This window comes from Papio anubis, chromosome 8 (genome assembly GCF_008728515.1).
Source record: "Papio anubis isolate 15944 chromosome 8, Panubis1.0, whole genome shotgun sequence".
Classification (NCBI taxonomy): Eukaryota; Metazoa; Chordata; class Mammalia; order Primates; family Cercopithecidae; genus Papio; species Papio anubis.
In genome coordinates, this window is record NC_044983.1 from 27,404,938 (window position 1) to 27,427,522 (window position 22,585).

The following is a 22,585-nucleotide window of genomic DNA, read 5'->3' on the forward strand; positions in this document are numbered from 1 at the left end:
AAAAGAAAATTTAGAGAGAATATGGTATCTTCCTCTCCATCAAAGAGAGAAAACTGAAGCTCTGACAGGTGAGGTGGGCCTAGGGTTCCTTTTCTCCTTGGCCGGTGCTCCCCTTCTTTCAGTATGCCTTCCTGTCTCTCCCGCCCAATCTCAGGCCTCCAGGGCAATCTAAGGAGCAACCTTGTGCTCCCAGCCTCATGTAAGAGCTGGGGATTGTGAGTGTGGAATAGCCACTGTATGCACTAGTCATGTAATTTCATCAACATATACCAAGAATGGCACATCGTGAGTCTCCCATTTTCCAATCAACATTAAAAACTCTAATAGCAAACACGGGAGGGTGTTGTCTGTACTTTCTAAAGTTATGCAAAATAAGGCTATGGTACTCATACATATCCTATGGTAAATATACAGATATAGGTTACCATCCACAGTTCCTGGCTCATTAACCCTTGTTGCAGTCTTTTACATTGCTGGGGCACTTTAGGCCTCAGGAAACGATCTGATCGCCTACCCTCTTTCTACCTGCCCAAGGCAAGATTCTCCTCTGATTGTGGGTCTAGAGCTTCTCATTCCACAGGTCCTGCCTCATATCCTAGAGGAAGGAATGCTACACACAATGGCCAAGAAAAGTTGAACAGACAGGACACACTGTGTTCAGATCATGCGCTTTATGTCTAATCACATTTCTAATCAGTTGACCATCATGCCTATGTAAGGAAGTCTCCATAAAAACCTAAAAGGACAGAGTTCAGAGAGCTTCTGGATTGCTGAACACACAGGGCCCAACAGGAAGAACTCATCCAACACACCGAGAAGGTGCCACACCACCTCCACGGGGACAGAAGCTCCGGCACTTGGGACCCTTCCAGACCTCACCCTCTGTATCTCTTCATCTGGCTGTTTACCTGTGTCCTTTAAAGAAAATCCCTTGTAATAAACCCCTAAACATGAGTGTTTCCCTGAGTTCTGTGAGCTGCTCTAGCAAATTAATCAAACCAGAAGAGGAGGTTGTGGGAACCCTAACTGGAAGCCAGTAGGTCAGAAGTTCTAGAGGCCTGGACCTGCGCTGGTGGGAAGGAAGGAGCAGTCTTGTGGGACTGAGCCCTCAGTCTGTGGATCTGACTCCGACCCCAGGTAGACAGCATCGGAACTGAATTCGAGGACGCTCAGCCAATGTCTGCTGCTTGGGGTGCAGGGAAAACCACCCCCATGTTTGGTCACACAAAGTCATCTTCTGTGTTGATGATTGTTATTGCGATGTGACAGCAGATGAAACACATAGTTTGGGGGGTTTGCCAAGCAATCGTGTAAAGGAAAAAATACTGAACACCTCTTCTATACGATCAGTAGCTGACAGGATGCTGGATTCTATTACCTGCATACTTTTCTTTGACAGATTCATCCATAGACCAGAAACAATGATCATAAGCAAACACCTGTTGAAAGTGAACATAAGTGTGTATTAAGAAAACCTTAACATTACTTACAAACCATAACTGATAGAACTGTTCATAATAGTGAAATACAACAACTTATTGTCATACAAAGGCAATTAATTATGTATGTAGAGGCTTACAATGAGAACTAAACACCCTATAGGTGATATGACTCTATATTTTACACAGAAAACTATTCACAAAGTAACAAAAGAGGTTACAAAACAAAATGTGTAATAAAATGGCTATTGCACACACACATGCACCTATAGTCACACACACAGTTACACCTATAAAGTTTATTTTTTTGCAACGAAATTAGTGATCTTTGTTTTATGTTTTTATATGTTTTCAATATTTTTATTTTTGTAGTCAAAGATATTTTTAAATAACATTTAAAGATGCTCACTACAGCATGTCCAAAATAGCTTAAAATAGCAGAATGTTTAAATAAATTATGACACGCCCATGCACAAGTATAGATTCGAGGGTACAGAAGACTTACTGATTTAAAAAAAAGTTTATGTTAATGAAAAAGTTATAAAAGTCCAGAGTATGATTCTATATTTGTACAAAAAAACTATATGCATAAAAAGCAGGCACAATCTGTATTAAAATGCTACTTGCTGGGATCTTACAGATAATCTGTTTTGATCTTTCGCCTTATCACCACTTTCTAGAATATCACATAGTTCTTTTGCATTGTTTGAAAAGCTTCTTTTCACTAATTATTTCTTTTTCTTTAAACCAACGAAGCAAAGGCAAGTTTTTCACTGACTGCATCTTTCACTTTTTCAATTTCTGACAGTTTCAAATCTACTTATTCGTGTTTTGTGATTTTACCTCCTTAAAGATTTTAAGTGCAATTGTTTTAAAATGTATCTCGGTTCCCATTTTGTCACACTCTCCCACTTTACGAGTCTGTTGCTATGCTTCCTGATGATGGTGTGCATGTTAGTTTGCAGGTGCATCTTAGCAGGGAGCGTTTATTTTATGGTTTACATGATTGCTTATTTTTTCCTCTCCTGATGGCCACCTTTCCATAACTAGTTTATGTTGTCATTTCCATTACCGAAGCCCAGATTTTGGTCTTCTCAAGGCCCAATGTCTCTATCCCTTCCTATTAACACAGACATTAGCTCAGTGTTGGTGGCCAAAAACTGATTGTAAGCCCGCACTCACAGAGAAGGCTCACCCAAATCAGTTTTCACATGGTGAGCTTGGCTCCAGTCCCCAACCATACACCAGTGCCCCCATGAGTCGGCAAGAGTTGAACTTCCAATCACCTCCAGGCACCTGGTCTGATTTCAAAGCCCTCAAAATATGTCACTTCAGCCCTTGCTTACTGCTGGTCCTTGAAGTTATATATGTTGTTGTTGTATTTTTCTAATTTTGGGTAGAGATGGGTCTCACTATATTGCCCAGGCTGGTCTCAGACTCCTGGCTTCAAGCAATCCTCCAGCCTCAGCCTCCCAAGTACTGAGATTACAGCTGTGAGCCACCATGCCTGGTCTAAATATGTTGTTTTTTAGTATGATGATATGATTTTCACATTTTAAAATATTTTATCTATCCCTGCTATAATTTTGGTGTTGGCAGGAGAAGGTTTCTGTGTAAACTCTCAAGATTATTTGGACCAGAGGTTTAAAGGTTAATTTCTTTAAGAAAGAAAATTAGGTTAAGATGGTAAATTAAGAATGCATAGTGATATCCATCACCCAGCTAAAATTAACTCAAAATGACAGGCGGTAAGGGAAGTGGGGAAAATGCCAAAAAGGGAGAGAAGGGGGAAAAAGAACAAGTTTTTGAAACCAAGAGTGCTTGCTTGTGCCTGGATCAGAATTGAGAAACTCCTGAAAAAATAGTTCCGATGAAACTGATGGGGGTAAGGGTGGGGGCCTGCAGGGAGAACACAGGCTGCAAAGCCAGTGAGCAGTTCTGGGAGGCACCAGGAGGGCAACTAAAGGGGCAGGGAGAAAACCCTGGCAGCAACCAAGAGGACAATTGACTCAGCACCTCTGGACAGGTGAGGATCAGCACACCTGTGTCTCTGTGTGAAACAGCAGGCAGAGGAGACACCTGTTCCCTGGAATGGGGTAGTGAGGAGGAAGCGAGGCCAGGAAGTGAAAGCAGACCCCCAGTGGGTGACAGCTCCCAAGAGCCCTTGGGCCCAGAAGACGTCATCCAGCTGCAGTGCTGTGTTACACACTGCTCACCCTCCATGTTTTTCCAAAGCTAAAATGTATTATCTATCAGCAGTGGTGGCTCACTGAGCCATTTTCAAACAGAGAGGAGCAAAAGGAGGAAGATGGAAGATGGCCCCAAAGGACTGGGCATCAAACTGGGAGGAACTACCTTGCAAACTCCAGGTGTCAACTATAGTGAGAATCATTACAGCAGAGTAGGATTAAATAAAACGTGGAGCTCAAACGAAGTTTCTCCTGCCCTAGCTTTCCACGCTCAGCTCCATAATTTTATTTAATTAATTCTGTTCTTAATAAGGCTAAGTAGAAACCATCCTGATTCTTGTAAGCTTAGTTCTCACTTCAAAAGCCCCATCTCCACATGTGTATACAGTTGTCCCTCAGTATCCTGAGGGGGACTGCTTCCAGGACCTCCTATGAATACCAAAATGCATGGATGTGTAAGTCCTTGTATAAAACACTGTAGCATTTGCATATAACACACAAATATCCTCCCATCTACTTCAAATCATCTCTCGATTACTGAAAACACCTAAGACAATGTAGATGCTATGTAAATAGCTGTTATGCTGTACTGCTTTTGAAATTTTTACTTTTTTTTTTTTTTTTTGAGATGGAGTCTCACTCTGTCACCCAGGCTGAGTGCAGTGGTGCTATCTCGGCTCACTGCAAGCTCCACCTCCTGGGTTCACACCATTCTACTGCCTCAGCCTCTCGAGTAGATGGGACTACAGGCGCCTGCCACCATGTCCAGCTTTTTTTTTTTTTTTTTTTTTTTTTTTGTATTTTTAGTAGAGACAGTGTTTCACTGACGGCAGTGTGCATGCTAGTTTGCAGGTACATCTTAGCAGGGATGGTCTTTATCTCCTGGCCTTGTGATCCGCCCACCTCGCCCTCCCAAAGTGCTAGGATTACAGGCGTGAGCCACCATGCCTGGCCCTAAATTTTGACTTTTATTGTTGTATTATTTTTCATAGTTTTTTAAAAACTATTTTCAACCCGCGGTTGGTTGAACCACAGACGTGAAACCCGCAGATACAGAAGGCCGACTGTATATTTACCAGAGATAGGCTCTAAATGGCACTCTCCTCTCCATTATTATTGGGTTTTTTTTCACTTGTCTTTCTTTTAGGGATTTAACAGTGACATTTCTTATTCCCAATTTCAGTTGAGAGGCTATGACCGAAGCAACCATACCGGAGCTAAGCCCGTGTGCTCAACATTGTTCAAAGGAACCTGAGGAACAAAGAAGGTAAGCGCCTTGCAGCTAGCAGGTTGGGGTGCTGGGATTCCAGCCCACAGTCTGGATCCAAGGTCCCTCCTCTGCACCACTAGGCTAGCCTAGCTCTATTCCCCAATATGAAAGTGCCAAAGCCTGGCACAAAGTTGGGGACTAATAAACACTTTTTATTTACTCCAGCACTCAATCATCCTCTTCAAGGCTTAGCAATTTCATAAATTATTATAGGTATCTTCCAGGCAATGATTTCATAAAGTGGACAAGCCTTTTCTTTCCAAGTAAACACTATAACAAATTCGAATAACATAGAAGCATAAAGGAAAAATCAAGGTCTCCCTGTTCAACAAGTACACCTCTCCAGAGGTGACCTCTGAGGTGTTTAACCTCCCATGTGTTTTAAGTCAACACATTTTCTCTAAACATGCAACTGAATTAAATAAAATATGAACAATTTTTAAATCACCAGGCAATGGTTCCTTCATATCTTCACTGAAACCTCCAGCCTCTGCACCAATAAAAATAAAAAAACAGCTGGGCACGATCACTCACGCCTGTAATCCCAGCACTTTGGGAGGCCGAGGCGGGTGGATCATTTGAGGTCAGGATTTGAAGACCAGGCTGGCCAACATGGTGAAACCCCATCTTTACCAAAAATATAAAAACCAGCCATGTGTGGTGGTGGGCACCTGTAATCCCAGCTACTCAGAAGGCTGAGGCAGGAGAATCACTTGAACTCGGGAGGCAAAGGTTGCAGTGGGCCGAGATCATGCCACTGCACTCCAGCCTGAATGACAGAGCGAGACTCCATCTCAAAAAAATACATAAAAATAAGAAAACAAAAATAATCCAACACATTTTCAGTAGAAAAGATGAGAGAAAGTTTACATATATAAAGAAACCAGCGCCCTATTCAACTTTTTCTTAATAATGTTTTATACTGACAGGGTGACTTTGTTTGTCATTCAGTCCCTGTGGTTAGGGGGAAAAAATTTAATAAATAAAAGATCTTAAAAAGTCAGAGTCCCAAACAGCCATGTCTATAATACACATTTTAGCAATAATAATAGAGAACTGAATTACAATTCAACCACGGGCTCTAAAGGAAAAACAAAACCCCAAGAATGGAGAGAGAAATCTAAGTTTCCTGGAAGTTCCAAGTAACTTCATGGTCAGATAAGAAACAGTCTTTGTGCTCACTTCAAGCAGGGCTCCACATTCCCTAAAAGACAGAGGCGAAAGCATGTTCCCTTGAGGCGGCTGTGGCTGCACAGGCTTCTGTTGGCGGGGAATGCAACCCCAGCTGTCTCGGGAGCAGGGAGGATGAGTCAGTTTTGACCACAGTTTGGAACTACCAGTCTTGAGCCAATCTATGGAGACAGCTTGAGGCCACGCAGGTTTCTGTTGGCCGGGAATGCATCCCTAGCTGTCTCGGGAGCAGGGAGGATGAGTCGGCTTTGACCACAGTTTGGAACTACCAGTCTTGAGCCAATCTATGGCACAAAAGGAATCTGTGTTGTAGCTGCTAGGAGATCAGCCAGAAGTGGTCAAAGTGCAAATACAGCTTTTCCATAAACCTCCGGCCCTTCCCATGCCAATAAATGGCTTCAGATTTGTGAGTAGGCTGACAGCTTGCATTACTTGTATAAGATGACAGAAAATATTTTCCTTTTTGAGAAGAAAAATTCTAAGAGTTCAACAATATGCACATAAGATCTTTACAAGCATCACGTAACAAACCAAATCTCTTACCTTCGTCTGGCCCCTGAGCTCCCAAAACAGATGTCGTCATTGACATGAAAGAAAAGTTAAAACAAACAAACAAAAGTTAGTTTAGAGGACTTTTTTTGAAGGGTAAAATAATAAACATTATGTAAATTCACAGTAAGAATATAAAATACTACCTTTGAAGCCACATAGTAATTTAAAGGATAAATGAATGTCTATAAGCTAGTAAGATAGGCTGCTAATCATAGATAACTTGTGTCTCTCTGGTAGAAGGAGGACTGAGCACAGATAATTGCAACAGTCCTAATATTTCTGCCTTATAGATTTAGCTTTTATCTTTGTGTATGCCTTATAAATATATATTTTTTTAATCTTTTACTTTTTTATCATCTGGTTTCAGGTCCAAGTAGCTTTCTCTGCTTTGAAAAAGCAACAGATACTCTCTTATATGTTCAGGCTCTTCTACAAAACAATGAATTCTATTCTGGCCAAGGAAAAAAGGCGAAATTAAAGAAACCACTAATTTCTTGCCAGTGAGTTAACCCAGCTGAGTATCCCTCATCCAAAATGCCTGAAGTGTTTTGGGTTTCATATTTTTTCTGAATTTGGGAAGACTTGCATTATGCTTAACAGTTGCGCATCCCAAATCGGAAAATCCAAACTCCAAAATGCTCCAATGAGCATTCTGTTTGAATGTCACATGGGTACTCAAAAAGTTCCAAATTCTGGAGCATTTTGGATTTTCTATGTGGGATGCTCAACCTGTACTTACTGAATTACTCACTACTTATTCCTCTCTGCACACACAAGCATTTCTAACCTCCCACCTTCCTCCCACTGAAACTGCCACTTACTGACATCTCATCAGGGGACAGGAAAATAACTCAATGTATACAACCAATGTAATCCTGAGATAGTTTCAAACTTACAGAAAAGTGGTAAAAAGTACAAAGAACGCCCATAGACCTTCCCCTGCAATTGTTAACACTGCCATGACCGCTTTTCTCCTTCTCCTTCCCTTTCCCCCCAGGATTTATATGAATAAATACACATACACACACACACACATACACACACACACACACACACACACATATATATATATAAAAAATATACATATTTTTTTTTCTGAACCATTTGAGGGTAAGTTGCAGACATGCCTCTTTTAACTATCCGGGTGTCCGAAACAGAGAAAACAGTCATGGGTTCCTGGTTTCTGTTTCCGGTTGGGCCAGTAAAGCCCCTTCCTCATCCCTCTTTTCCGCTTATCACTACAGATAGAAACTAAAGACCACGGCTTCAGGCTGCTAAAAGCCTAAAACAAAACAGAACAACAATACAACAAACTAAGGCAGGTCCGCCAAGCTTTTCTAAACTTCCTAAAAAAGATGATGTTCACTTACATAATAACAGGGCAATACTGAAATCAGACAATTTTAAGAATAAAGGAAAGTACTTTTGAAACTGGAATAAAATAGGAACAATAATAATTGGCCCTTCTCAGAGGATCAAAACTCAACTTTCAGGGCCTGAAATGTGAAAGGAAACCGTACATGAAAATGTTTGTTTCCAATTGTCTTCGACCATCTCTTTGTTGCTTTGTCTTCTAAGATTTTCTTCTAAAAGAAATTTAATACTTATTTGTATCAAATGATTTCAGACAAGAACATTAAAACACCACAGAAAGTCTAGCAAATGAGTGATACCTGTTTAAGAGATTTTGGAGTAATATCCAACATGGCTAATACATAAAAGAAAATAATTTCTCTGGAATAACAGATGTGGAAGAACTTCCTGACAAAAAGACTTCTGAAATGCTTATACACTAGTGGCAGATATTTAAATTAGTACAACCTCTATGGAAAATAGTATGCAGGGTTTTTTTGTGGGTTTTTTGTTTTTTTTTTTAAAGACAGAGTTTTCACTCTTGTGGCCCAGGCTGGAGTACAGTGGCGCATTCTTGGCTCACTGCAACCTTGTTCAAGTGATTCTCCAGCCTCAACCTCCCAAGTAGCTGGGATTACAGGGCCATACCACCACATCAGCTAATTTTTTGTATTTTTAGTAGAGATGGGGTTTCACAATGTTGGCCAGGCTGGTCTTGAACTCCTGACCTCAAGTGATCCGCCTGCCTCAGCCTCCCAAAGTGCTGGGATTACAGGTGTGAGCCACGGCACCCAGGCAGAGATTTCTTAAGGAGCTAAAAGTAGATCAACCATTTGATCCAGCAATCCCACTATGGGTATGCACCCAAAGGAAAGTAACTCACTATGTGAAAAAGACACATGCATACGTACATTTATTCTAACACAATTCCAGATTGCAAAGACTTGGAACCAACCTAAGTGCCCACTGACCAATGAGTGGGTAAAGAAAATGTGGTATATATATGCCATAGACTACTACTCAGTTGTATAAAGGAATGAATTCTTGTATTTTGCAGCACCTTGGATGGAGCTGGAGGCCACTATTCTAAATGAAGTAACCCAGGAATGAAAAACCAAATATTGCATGTTCTTACCAATAAGTAGGAGTTAAGCTACGAGCATGCAGAGGCATACAGAGTGATATAATGAACTTTGGAGACTCAGAAGAGGGGGAGTGGGAGGGGTGAAGGATAAAAAGATTACATATTGGGTACAATGTACACTACTTAGGTGAGGGGTACACTAAAATCTCCGAAGTCCCTGTTGTATAACTCATCCATGTAACCAAAAACCACTTGTACCCAAAAGCTATCAAAATAAAAAAAAAATTTTTTTAATACAAAAAAAGTTTTTGAAAATTAAAAAAAAAAAAAAGACTTCTGAAATGCTAGAGAGGTTACTGACATGCTATCATCTTTTCATTGTCATTATAAGCAAAGCAGTTTCTCATCAATTGCAGGTGGCTTTGCTATAAACCTAGAGGGAGGTAAGAAGAGAATTCAACATGGATGAAAGGCCCCACTTTAGGCCAAGTGCACTACATGCTACATGACTCCATTCTCACGATAACTCTGCAAGATACTATTAGGAGTCCAGTTTTACAGATGCAAGAAATAAGGCTCAGAAAAGTCAACCCGTCTAGCACATACTACAGGCTGAACATCCCTGATCTGAAAATCCAAAACATGAAATGGTCCAAAAATCTGAAACATTTTGAGCACCAACATGATGCTCAAAAGGTCATGTTCAAAGGAAATGCTCATTACCTAAGTATAATGCAAATATTCCAAAAAAAAAATCAAAATCCAAAACACTTCCCAAGCATTTTGGATAAGGGATACTCAACCTGTAATAAGCAGAATGGATCTGGGATTCAAAACTAGGTCTTCTGACTCCCAAAGTCCACGTTCTTGCCCACACTGATCAAAACACTCTCAACAATCTATGAATCACACATTAACCACTGCTCCTGCTAACATTTCCCAATGTATTAATTTCTCTCATTCTAATGATTACCTAATAAAAGGTTAGCACTTGGTGCTTATGCTAGAGTACATTTACTATTCATTTTATTTATAGAAACTCCAAAGTGCCTTTTCTGAGGGGAAAAATATATATTGTGTGATATTTCAAGTTTAAATAAAATGTTTTCATACCAAAAATATCAACTCTTCCTAAGAGACAAACAACAACTATGAAATTCAATACCATATGACACATAGCAGAAGAATCCATGGGACTAACCTGAATTCACATCATAATAAAAACAGAAACAAACCAGTAAATTAATTACAGAGCTAAGTTTGCCGCTAGGGATTCTGGTAGCTACGACAGCAAAGCTCAAATAACCTGCACAGGCATGGGACACCCAAAGATGTAATTACAACCCTGTACAAAAATAAATAAGTAAATTAATTAAACAAAACCTTGTCAAAGTGTAGCTGCAATTCAATACAGCCATGTCTCACTCATCCCAAGATCCCTTAATTAGAAATCTCAACTATCCAGATCACTGTGGAGATTCAGGAAGCAAAAGCAGCTGCTGACCAATCTAGAGAAATGTCTCAAAGTACAAGCATTGAAGCCGTAATTTCTCAGCTGAGTTGAATTATTTTTGTTGTTGTTGTTGCTTAACTTCATTTTGAAATACTTTCAGGCTTACAAAAAGCTCCAAAAATAGTACAAAAAAAATCCTGTACACCCTTCTCCAAGCTTCCTCAAATGTTAACCACCAAATGTTTCTTATAACACCACAGCCACAATGACCAAAACCAAGAAATTAACCATCAACACAGTTTATTAAATAACCTATAGACAACCTCCTCCAAATTTTTGCCAGCTACCTCCACTAATGTCCTTTTTTTGGTCCAAGACCTTGTGTTACATATACTTGTCATGTCTCCTCCAACCTGGGGCAGTTTGTCTCTCATGACCTTGACACTTGAACAGGACTGGCCATTTATTTTGTAGAATGTCCCTCAATCTGGGTTTACTTAATACTTCCTCCTGACTAAATCCAGATTGTACATTTTCGCAAGCCTACCACAGAAGTAACATTCGCCCTCCTTGGTGCATTATACCATGAGGCATATGTGGTGCATTGCCATTACTGATCATGTTAATTCTGATCACTTGGTCAAGGCTGGATCTATGAGGTTTCCCACAGTAAAACTACTATTTTTCCCTTTGTAACTAGTAAGAATCATGTGGGGGGGATAAACTTTGAGACTATGGAAACACTCTGTTTCTCATCATACTTCAACCTGCAAATGTTAGCACCCACTTGTAATTCTTGCCTGCAACAACTATTATCTCCCAAATAGTGACTGTTTAGTTACTGGAGACCTCCCCAGCCCAGGTAGATCATCATAGATGAATGTGCTTTTTTGGGAGCAGACAGCTTGGGAAACAACAAACGATATGGCTGCATATCTGGGATAAAGACAGTTTATGAATAAACTAACTTCTTCCTTTTTACTGATCTGGCTTGGGGGCTCGTGCTCACTTCTCATTGAAATAACAAATCACATCATACAAAGAAATCAAATTATATCTGTAATTTCTAGAATGCCAGAATACGAAGAATTTTATAAACTGATCACCTCTGAAAATGTTGTAATACTTCTGTCCATGACACACAAAAAACTTGATATTGTGTCCAAAAGTAAACCACACAGTATCACATATGTGTAAAACACAAAACAGTAGAATGGAAAGTTATAGATCAATTACTGTTATCAACTACCAAAATCAAATACTGAATCCAAATCCCATCACCTCTTTTAATTCTAAAGGTTTGAGTTGCTGAAATCTTCACAACTGAAATATATGGAATCTCCATTTCAACAAGACCCCACCCCAACCCGCTGTATAACAGATGTATACATCACAAAGAGCTTATTCTAATACAGCCATACTACGTCATGAAACTGTTGCTTTTTTGAACTTAGCTGGCACTACCAGCAACCAAACAACAATCTGTGTGATGAGCATGACTTTTTTCTTTGTCACTCCTCCCCCAATGTACTTTCCACACGCGAATGAAGCTGAGCTGACTTGAAATTTAGAAAGTGACTACACTCACAACGGAAGCTTCTCAACGTTTGCTTACTCCAGCCAACTCTCTGTAAGAAGTACAAATATCACAAACAGGCCCGTTCGTTGCGTTCTCAATATCTAGAATTTTCCATCCACTTTTGAAGGATAAATTCTAATAGCAACATTGATAAAATAGAGTATGACTGGAGAATAATAGCATTCAGGAAGCGGGGGGATTTGAAAACTCTACCAGTGAAAGAAGTGGAAATGCCTGGAGTGGGTAAGATGAGAGGAAGACAGGCTGCCCACCCTGGAAGCTGAGGGGACTCATACCTGGCAGGGGAGCTGACTTGTTTTAGGTCACTTCCAGGGCTGCATTCAGTAAAATCTACTGGGAAAAGCTGCCAGAAGTGGGATATCTCTTTATTTTATTGTTGTTTTGAGACGCAGTCTTGCTCTGTCGCCCAGGCTGGAGGGCAGTGGCAAGATCTTGGTTCACTGTAACCTCTGCCTCCTGGGTTCAAGCGATTCTTCCACCTCAGCCTCCCGAGTAGCTGGGACTACAGGCACCCACCGTCATGCCCAGCTAATTTTTGTACTTTTAGTAGAGGCAGGGTTTCGCCATGTTGGCCAGGCTGTCTCGAACTCCTGACCTCAGATGATCTGCCTACCTCAGCCTCCCAAACTGCTGGGATTATAGGAAGTGGGTTATTTCTTTAGTATAAGAATAATTAACACTGTTTCAAAAGACAGCCAGTTCCCCTAGTAGTGGAATGTCTAAGGGGAGAGCAGAAAGCATCTGCTGGGAACTGGCACAAGGAATGTGAAGCTGCCTTGGATTCACTGTACAACTCTTTTCACTGACAATAAGAAAAGGAGCAGTGAGCCTTCAACATCCCTATCAGTGCCACCTGTGGACCACTGGAGGCTCAGGTGTCATCTCCCCCAACACAGCTACGTCATTTCCCTGTACTCCATATACCTACACTTAGATAACACCATTCCCCCTAGCAACTCTGCTTGCTCAAGGCCCACCCACAAGAGAAAGGCTCTTATCACATTTCATCTCCCTCAAACATCCGTCCATATGAACCTATACAAAACTGATTTCCTTCCCCAATTCCTATATAAAGCCGAAACTGTTTCTACTGCTTATGTAGGACCACTCGGTTTGTCTCATGGTAGAATAAACTTTTACATGTCATCTCGGCTAGACCGTAAGCTTCTGAAAGACAAAGTGTTCTTCCTTTACGGGAATGTAAGGCTTTTTGCTTATTCCGCAAATATTTCTTAAGCTGTTCAGGTGATCTGGCCCCTGCCTCTATCTCCAACTACATCTTATACTGGTATTCCTTTCACCCCCATGGGACTGACCCAGGTACCCATTTTTCAGTCTCAGGGCTTTCATACATGACTATTTCTGTCTTGGACTCTAGAGGCTAACTCCTATTCAGTTATTAAACTTCATTTATTCATTTATTAAACTCATGATGATTAAATTTCTCAGTTTAATCATGAGTTCCCTAGATACTATCTTTCCTAAACATCCTATGTTACTCTTGAAAAAGTACTATGGGGAGAATAAAACCACTTCCACCACCATCCTGTGTCTCTAAAATCATGCCCAAAACAATAAAGAAAACAATGTTTCCATGTTCAATGAAACGTGGAGATATTTACAACTGAAACATATAACATTAAGACAGAAAATGCATCCACAAAATACAAGAAAAGACTGAAACTGAGTGGTGCCAATTACCCCAGAAGGTAGAAGGGGAGGGGACCTAGAAAAGGCAGGTTGTTTGAAAAGAGTAGTTAGACATTTCCTGTGTCCAATCTCAGGACAGTTGGTAGCTACCGGTAATTTACAGTCCTTGGAGAAAACTTTCAAAGAAGAAAAGAGTTTGACAACCCCGTTCTATTAGAATCTTCCACCCACACAAACAACAACTGGTTGAGAACAGAGGGATATCCAAGCAATATGGCCACTGAACCACAACTAGTATATTTCACAATCACAGGACTTTAGAAATATGAAGACTCTGATGTATAAATTCCATAATTTCAAACTGTCATATGCTGGGATAGCATAATTGAAAGAATACACTCAGTATTAACTCAATAACTTGCAAATCACTTGTCTTTTCTCATCTGTCAAACACACCGGCAGAGTAAGTTTCATTTCATTGTCCACTTTCACTATAAGAAAGCCTAAATCTAGCCAGGTACAGTGGTGTGGGCCTATAGTCCAGCTACTCAGGAGGCTGAGGTGGGAGGATTGCTTGCGTCCAGTAGTTCAGGACCAACATTGCAAGATCCCCATCTCTACAAAAATTTAAAAGAAAGGAAAAAAAAAAAAAAAAGTTTAAATCTGGCCAAAGAACACTGACTCATTTGCAGAGGGTTTTTTGTGAAGTGTATTTCATGTCCCACATTCACAGGGTAATACATACTCATTTTAATCATGGCAAATTCAAATAACTTCAAGGTATTCTATATACAGAGATTAGAATACATTATTGAGCTGAGGCCCTGGTGCCAGACATCTGGCCTTGGGAGACAGGCCAAAAAAAAAAAAAAAAAAGGACAGATTATTAAGATATTCTTAGACTACAAGCAAAGAAAGCTTATAATTTTTATTTCTCTCAATATTTGTGCTTTTCAATTTAATCCCTATTTTCCATTGTGTTTCTTGATCAGATTAATATGACTGAATTTCTAATTGATTAGATTGAACTGGGGAAAGTGTTCACTGAATATGAAATTAACTAATTTCCCCCAGCCCTTCACCTTTTCTACACCTCTATCTCCAAACCAGAGGCCACACACTCAAGGTCTACAGGCCTGCCCGGGCAAAGTGGCTCACACCTGTAATCTCAATATGTTGGGAGGCAAAGGAAGGAGGATCACTTCAGCCCAGGAGATAGAGGCTGCAGTGAGTTATGATCACATCACTGCACTCTAGCCTGGGTGACAGAGCAAGATCCTGCCACCAAAAAAATTTTTTTAAAAAAAGGTCCACAAGCATTTTGTTCGGGCCTCACTTTATTGATCAAAAGTAGAAAATTAGAAGATTTTACATTAGAAAATCTAAATTTTCAAATTCTCTTGAAAATTCAGAAGACTTGGAAATGCTAGGCTTAAGCTCCCACACAGCAGCAACAGGTAGATCTGAACCACTACCACCTCCTACTAGGACCCTGCAGTTTCAAATTCCTCCTATTAAGAGAAAACAGAAAAAAGTTTTCTTTTCTCCAGACTTGAAGAAAAACACCAACTCACAAATTCATAGGAAAATAAAGAGAACACTTCCAAATCCAAGTCCTAAGAACCTAACAGAGCCATCACAATTATGTTAGGACTACATTACAGATTCTATGCACTCCATTAAATACTACAGTCTGCTTTAAAATTCCAAAACCTAATCCCAGCTAGGCTAAACAAGGAATCCCAAATTCAAATGTCCCTCGCAGCAGTAATGTCATTAGAATTAATAGCTATGAAATCAAATTAAACCTAAAGCCTTTGTCTTCACTATAACCAGCGGTAGGTCTAGAGTTTAGATCTAAGCTGGAAAGCTTGGGACTTCAAATTAAAAACAGGTTGGGCGCAGTGGCTCACACCTGTAATCCCAACACTTTGGGAGGCCGAGGTGAGAGGATCACTTGAACCCAGGAGTTCAAGACCAGCCTGAATAATATAGCAAAATTCCATCTCTACAACAACAACAACAAACTGAGTGTGGAATAGTGGCACACACTTGTGGTCCTCAATACTCGGGAGGCTGAGCTGGGAGGATCAACTGAACTGATGAGTTTGCAGTTGCAGTGAGTTATGATTGTGCCACTGAACTCTAGTCGGGATAACAGAGCAAGACCCCACCTTTTTTTTTTTTTTTAATAAAGAGGCTGGGGATGGGGGCATGCTGGCTCATGTCTGTAATCCCAACACTTTGGGAGGCCGAGGCGGGAGGATCGCTTGAGCTCAGAGTTCCAGACCAGCCTGGCCAACATGGTGAGACCTTGTTTCTATGAAAAAATTGAAAAGAAAAAAAAAGGCATATGTGAAGTGCCTGGCACATGTATGTTGATGCATGCTTGATAAATGTTAGATGCTATCATTTTTGTGATTCTGTCTCATGAAGCAATGTTTTGGGGTTAAGTCAGCCAATAGGTTGAAACTGAAATTTACTATAATTACTCCTCAAATTGATAGGTTAGCAAAGATTCCCTTAACTTCCTTGAGTGAAAATTCAGTTTCCAAAAGTTCCCCGACTACCTATTTCACTACTTACAAGGGAATAAACAGCTTAAGTAACCAAAGATGGCTTTATCCCTGTCCCAAGATATGGTTTTCACCTTGAAATGTCTCACAACCCCAACCTCCCTTTTTCCTTCTGATAGTCATTCAGCAAATATTTAGAGTCTGCTGTGCCAAGCACTAATCTAAGCCCTGGAGAGACAGCCTGGAAAAACGGGACAAAAATCTTGCCCTGCAGGAGCTTAAATTATTAAAAATAGAATGAATGAATGAATGAATGTAAATAAATACGTCATATAATAGGTGCTAAGGGAAAAAATAAAGCAGGGAAGGTGGACTGGGTGTGCGGAAGTGGAGGTAGGGTGGAAATTTTAAACATGGTGGTCAAGAGAAGCCTTGCTGGACCGGGCACAGTGGCTCAAGCCTGTAATTCCAGCACTTTGGGAGGCCAAGGCCGGCAGATCACGAGGTCAGAAGATCGAGACCATCCTGGTTAACACAGTGAAACCCCGTCTCTACTAAAAAAAAATAAAATAAAATACAAAAAAGTTTGCCGGGCATGGTGGCAGGCACCTGTAGTCCCAGCTACTCGGAAGGCTGAGGCAGGAGAATGGCATGAACCCAGGAGGCAGAGCTTGCAGTGAGCCGAGATCACGCCATTGCACTCAGCCTGGGCAACAGAGAGAGACTTTGTCTCAAAAAAAAAAAAAAAAAAAAAAGAGAAGCTTTGCTGAATTGACATTTGATGGTGACCAAGTGGAAGCAAGGGAGCGGGCCACATGGCTGGTGGGGCACAACACTGCCCTGCTTCATGCCCTCCTGGTTTACCACGCACCTTCCCAGCTGTGCTCTCACCCAAGCACGCATCTAAACCACACACTGACCTGGTGGTCATAATTTGGCCTCAAATCCCTCAATGGCTCCCGACTCCCTCCCAGATGAAATTCTAACTCCTTAAGCAAGCAAGGCTCTTCACAGCACCACCACCCCCCAACTCTCCAGCCTCAATCTCCTACAGCTGTGCTTATGCTTCCACTGAATTACTCTAAAAGCTCAGCAAGTCCTTCAGGCTCAGCCACTTCCGTCCTTTCGGTTACCAGGGTGCCTCCCCTACTGTTCAGGCCTGATGATGGTCTACTTCTTCAGAACAAAAGTGACCTTCTCTGTCCCCTACTAGGGACTCCTAAGTCCCTCGGGTCTTCTTTTCTAAGGAAGTATCAAAGCTATATTGCCCTCTCTGTGACTGCGAGCTCCCTGAGGACACAGAAGGTGTTTCTTTCCTGGTGCCTGACATCATCTGGTGGGCACTCGATAATGCTTGTTGGACTCTGACATGAAATGATGAGCTTGTCTAAACTGTTCGGTCCCGATTTATGTTGTCCCCATGCCTGCTATAGTTCTCCCAGTGTACTGATACTCATCCAAAAAAAAAAAAAAAGTTTCAACAGATTCATTAATACACCTTTTTTAATCCAAAGACTGGAATTCCACCTATCAACTATTCAGAATATACTTGAATCAAAAGCAAAAAAAATGCTTTCAGAGATGGAGAAAAACAGAAGCCATGCTTTTCTCTATAGAAGAGGCCAGGTATATGCTTAATTTAAGGTTACAGACCAGAAGGGGTTGGCTCATCTGCTTCTAACAATCTTAGAGTTTTGGAGGAGTTTGAAATGATGGCTTACTATTATAGAAGCCAACAGTTACTGCTCAAAAAATGAAGAGAGAAACATGAAGGAGGAAAGCATGACAGGCAGTCTGGGGCAGGGACCATGTGAGGAGAGCCCTGACGTATTAATTTCAACATTTCCTGAGAGGCTGCAGAACAGGCACAAGTCCTTGCCCTCAAGGAGCTGACAATCCCATAAGTCAGGTATCTCAACATTAGAAAATCACATATTTGCAGTCCATCATGAAAAGGATGCTAAGCCATGATATTCCATTAATTTATTCTGATGGCAGAGAAATAAGAACTTAGAAAGCTTTAAATAAAAATTAGTTGAAATAACCAAAAAAATATCCTTTTTGGTGCTTAATGAGGTTACTCATCAGTATCGTACAATATTGACTCATCTAGCATATTACTTACTTGGTATAGGATTAAAGTAGTGCCATTTAAACATATTCGCATATATATTGATTGGCAATTACTTCTAAGGTGTAAGAAAGTGGTAACAGTCTATACACTTCACATGGAATAATGCTGCATCATAGTCACAAAAAAGATAAAATTGTTACATCTGTATAAATAAAATGAGATCCGTGGTGGGCCTCAATGGGTCTGTGAATCCTTGCTACTGCTTTTTGGTTTTTTCTAGGCAGAGGAGTTATATAGCTTTCAGATTCTTGAAATAGTCTAGAGTCTATAACCCAAAAAAGGTTAAGAAACAGTGCGGTAGAGACAATTCATGAAGAGCTATGAGGTTCCATGTCCTAGGTCAGCGCTGGCTTGGGAGAGACTGAATATTCAAATAGACAGCAGGCAGATCGCACACGACCAGAGCTCTAATTCACACACAGCCTTGGTCATTGGCCCATGAGGGTGGGACCTTGGTCAGTGACTCTTAGCTTCCTTATTTTTCGCCCCTGCTTGCAACCCAGAATCAGAGAGAGAAAGTCAAGTATGCTCCCCACAACAAGCACCTAAGACATCCACTTCTATGAGCCTGCTTCCAGCTCCCCCAGGCCACAGCCTCCTCTCAGAAAACCCTCGAAGCTTTCCTTTTCTCCACCATCAAGTTTCCCACACCCCCACCTGCCTCTGTGCATCTGCCAAACGCAAGTGATGGTGGCTGACTCCCTTGCTGGAGTGCACTCTGGTTAACAGTCTGTTTGTTCTCATTTGTGTGGTCTTAGTTTATTTCCATAGGCTGGTTATCTAACACCTTAGATAAGAAGTAGAGCCACTGAGGACCAAATGTAAATGTAAGACACCAACAGAATAGTAACATTAACTTGCAAGTTTACATTTCTACAATAAGGTAACTTCAAAAGACACTGAAAAAAGGAACTGCCAGAAGAGGAGGAAAACCAGGCACCACTGGGAGGTGAGAGTTTGGATAGAGAAGGCGCCATGGGCAGTAGTACCCGGGCTACAGAAAGAACAGGCTCATGGAGGACAAGAAGGCTCCCTATATCTGTCTCTCCGTTCTGATGTGGACTCAACCATATCTCATTTATTCTCTGCATTTCACATAGCCATCCAAACTACCTAAGCCTCAGAAATCCAAGGAACAAGCTCCTGCCACCATCCTACAGTGGTCTGAGTCCAATGTCACAAAGGCCAGTGAAATGGGAGGTTAGCACAGCAGGCCTGGGTCTCTAGCTCCCAAAGACCAATTTTAAGAGCTGCTTTAATTATTCCTTGAGTTCATCTCCTGTGATTCTGTGTGATGATTCCTGACTCCCCTCTCCAGGCAGGGTGTGACTAAGCATATCTGTGTGACAGTCCCTTAAGGTGCTTCTGTTGCTTCACAGCTAACCAATGCGAAGTGGCACAAGCTTTGGACATACAACTAAAAGGTGAGCATCAAGTACACTCTGAACTAGTATCTAGAGCACAAAAAGATAGAGGGTGATCACTTAACAGGATCATTGGCTAGATGTGGTGGCTCATGCCTGTAATCCCAACACTTTGGGAGGCCAAGATGGGAGGATCACTTGAGCCCAGGAGTTCAAGACTAGTCTCGGCAACAGAGTGAGACCCCACGTCTACAAAAAAAACAAAACAAAAACAAAAAAAATAGCTGGGTGTAGCGACGCACACCTCTGTATTCTCAGCTAGTCAGGAGACTGAGGCAGGAGGATCACTTGAGCCCAGTTGGTCAAGGCTGCAGTGAACCATGACTGCACCACTGCACTCCAGCTTAGGCAACAGAGCCAGACCCTGTCTCAAAAAAAAAAAGAAAAGAAAAGAAAAAAGGATCCTTGATCCACCACATGAGCAGGGAAGTGGTGGGAAGAGTAGGCAGACTACCATGGATCAAGGAAGAAATGGGAAATATAATTAAAGAGAGAGGGTAATGGATGGAAGGGGATGGAGTCTAAAAATATCTAAAATGAGTTGTAAAAGTTCACAGGATTGACATTCAGTATACCTCTGTGTAAACTGCCCAGAACACTTGAATTCCAGATACCATTCCAGAGCACACAGACAGTCCTACAAATCTACTCACCAGAGAAAGGGCTACAGGCTTCACCGTTTCTAGAAATGACTTGAAGATGGAAGAACTGATTGTCTGGACACACCAGCAGGAACGTGTTCAGATCCTTTCTCAGATGAGATCACACCCAAGCACACCCTACGCCACCTCCTTCCAGCCTTATTGCCCCCAAATAATAAGCCTGAGAAAGCATCTTCTTCCCAAGAGTTTATAGGGCTCTATCTTTCATTTAGTTCGATAGAAACAAGAAGTGTATGGCAGATGACACTTGTTTCAATATGAGAACCAACAAGAAAATATTTGGTCATAAGATACTAAGATGGGATCCTGAGACTTTTTATTCCCATGGTGATTCAAAATAAAATAACATGAATGACCTTTTTCCTGGTCCTTTTCCTTTAAATTTTAGCCAAATTTACTTAACCCCTCTTGTGAATGAGAAATACCAAAGAATGTTTCAGAGAGTTTTCATCAATATGAGCCACAAGTAGAGCACAAAGAGCACAAATGGGTTACAGGATAACAGGATTAATTTGTTTTCCCTTCAGCAACTGACATGCTAAACACTGCTGCAGGAAAAGAGGTACCTGGTAAAGTGAGACCACCTGGCCAGGGCCTGCAGTTGTACGGTTTGTGTCCTTCATGGAAGCACCTGACCCAGAGGGGAGTGGGGGCTAAAGAGCAGCCCCTGCCACAGTGGCCAGGCAGAAAAGGGCCACAGCCAAGAAGGGGCACAAAGAAAAAGGCACCATGTCCATAAAACTGAGACAGCTCAGAAGTGGTGCCTTCTTCTAATTAAGTCTGGCCAGAGGGGTCACCTTCCTCTCATCTGCACAAAAACATCATTTACTGGTAAGAACCCTGGAGAGGGCATTGGCTTCCATGTATTGTTTGCCATGGGCATCAGACAAGGCATTTACTATAGGTGTGAAGCCCCAGCCATGATAGAACAACTGGGTCTAGCTCTCCTGCCATAAACAGCAAGGAAACTGGGCAAAAGACCTGAGTGAATGTGTTCAAACAATGGACAACAGGCAGAGTAAAATGAGGATCCCTGAGAGGAGAACAAGGGAAGTGAGCCCTTCAAGTGCTGAGGTTTTCTGCCTATAGACACTTTCCAGATCATGGGCCAGGAAGGGGGAACCCAAGCCAGAACTTGGTGGCCGGAACTGAGTAGACGGGGATTAGAGACCTGAGAAGCTGACGCAGTTACAGTCTGCTGGCCAGGGAGAAGGAAGCAATGCAGAGGGAGAACTCCAGGAATCTGCTCGGGGGCCCTTCAGTCTTTGGCTGAGAAAACTGCACATGCAGGAGGTGAGACACCAAGCAGCTACAAAAATCACCAGGAAACAACTAGTACTGAAGAAGTATGTGTAAGCTGGACAATTCCCAGAGCTCACATGGGGCTTGCAGGCGTGAGTTACAACCAGCCAGAGGAAAGATCTCCTTAAACACCAGGCAGCATTTGGTATAGAGCCCAGTATTGCTAACTGCCACAATTGCTAATTTCTAATTGCTTTGTTCTGTGATACACTTAGCATTATTTATATATATTTTTTTCTTAGTATATTTCCTCTGGGTCCAGGCAACCACTGATCTACTGTCTTTTTTCTGGACATTTCATATAAATTAGATTATAAAATATGTAGCTTTTCTACCTGGTGTCTTTCACTTAGCATGTTTTTGAGACTCATTCATGCACACCCAGCATGTTATCAGTACTTTATTCCTTTTTTATTGCGCACAGTATTTTGTTTATCCATTTACCAGCTGATAGGCAGTTAGGCTGTTTCTAGCGTGAAGCTATTATAAATATTGCTGCTTGGAACATTCAAGAATAAATCTTTGTATACACATTTATTTTTATTTATCTTGAATAGATACCTAAAAGTAAAGTTGTTGGGTCACATAGTAAGTATGTTTATACTCAAAAGTATATTTAACTTTTTAGGAAATGGTAAAACAGTTTTCCAAAACGTATGTACCACTTTACATTCCTGTCAGCAAGACGTGAGAGTCACGGTTTGCTCCCCATCTTCACCAACAGCCAGTGCAGCATCGTCTGTCGTTTTGATTACAGACATTCAAG

At 41.3% G+C, this 22,585-nt stretch overlaps 1 protein-coding gene across 2 annotated transcripts in view; it reads right to left on the reverse strand.

The window, feature by feature from the left end:
• Positions 1-22,585, reverse strand: part of KIF13B (kinesin family member 13B) — a 190,548-nt gene that overhangs the window by 117,835 nt on the left and 50,128 nt on the right. For both annotated transcript variants that reach the window (XM_021942839.2, XM_031669931.1), the window contains exons 3-4: positions 6,633-6,645; positions 1,379-1,439 (exon numbers count right to left, since the gene is read on the reverse strand). In XM_021942839.2, coding sequence (XP_021798531.2) covers positions 1,379-1,439; positions 6,633-6,645 — 74 coding nt within the window. The remainder of the gene's footprint in view (positions 1-1,378; positions 1,440-6,632; positions 6,646-22,585) is intronic.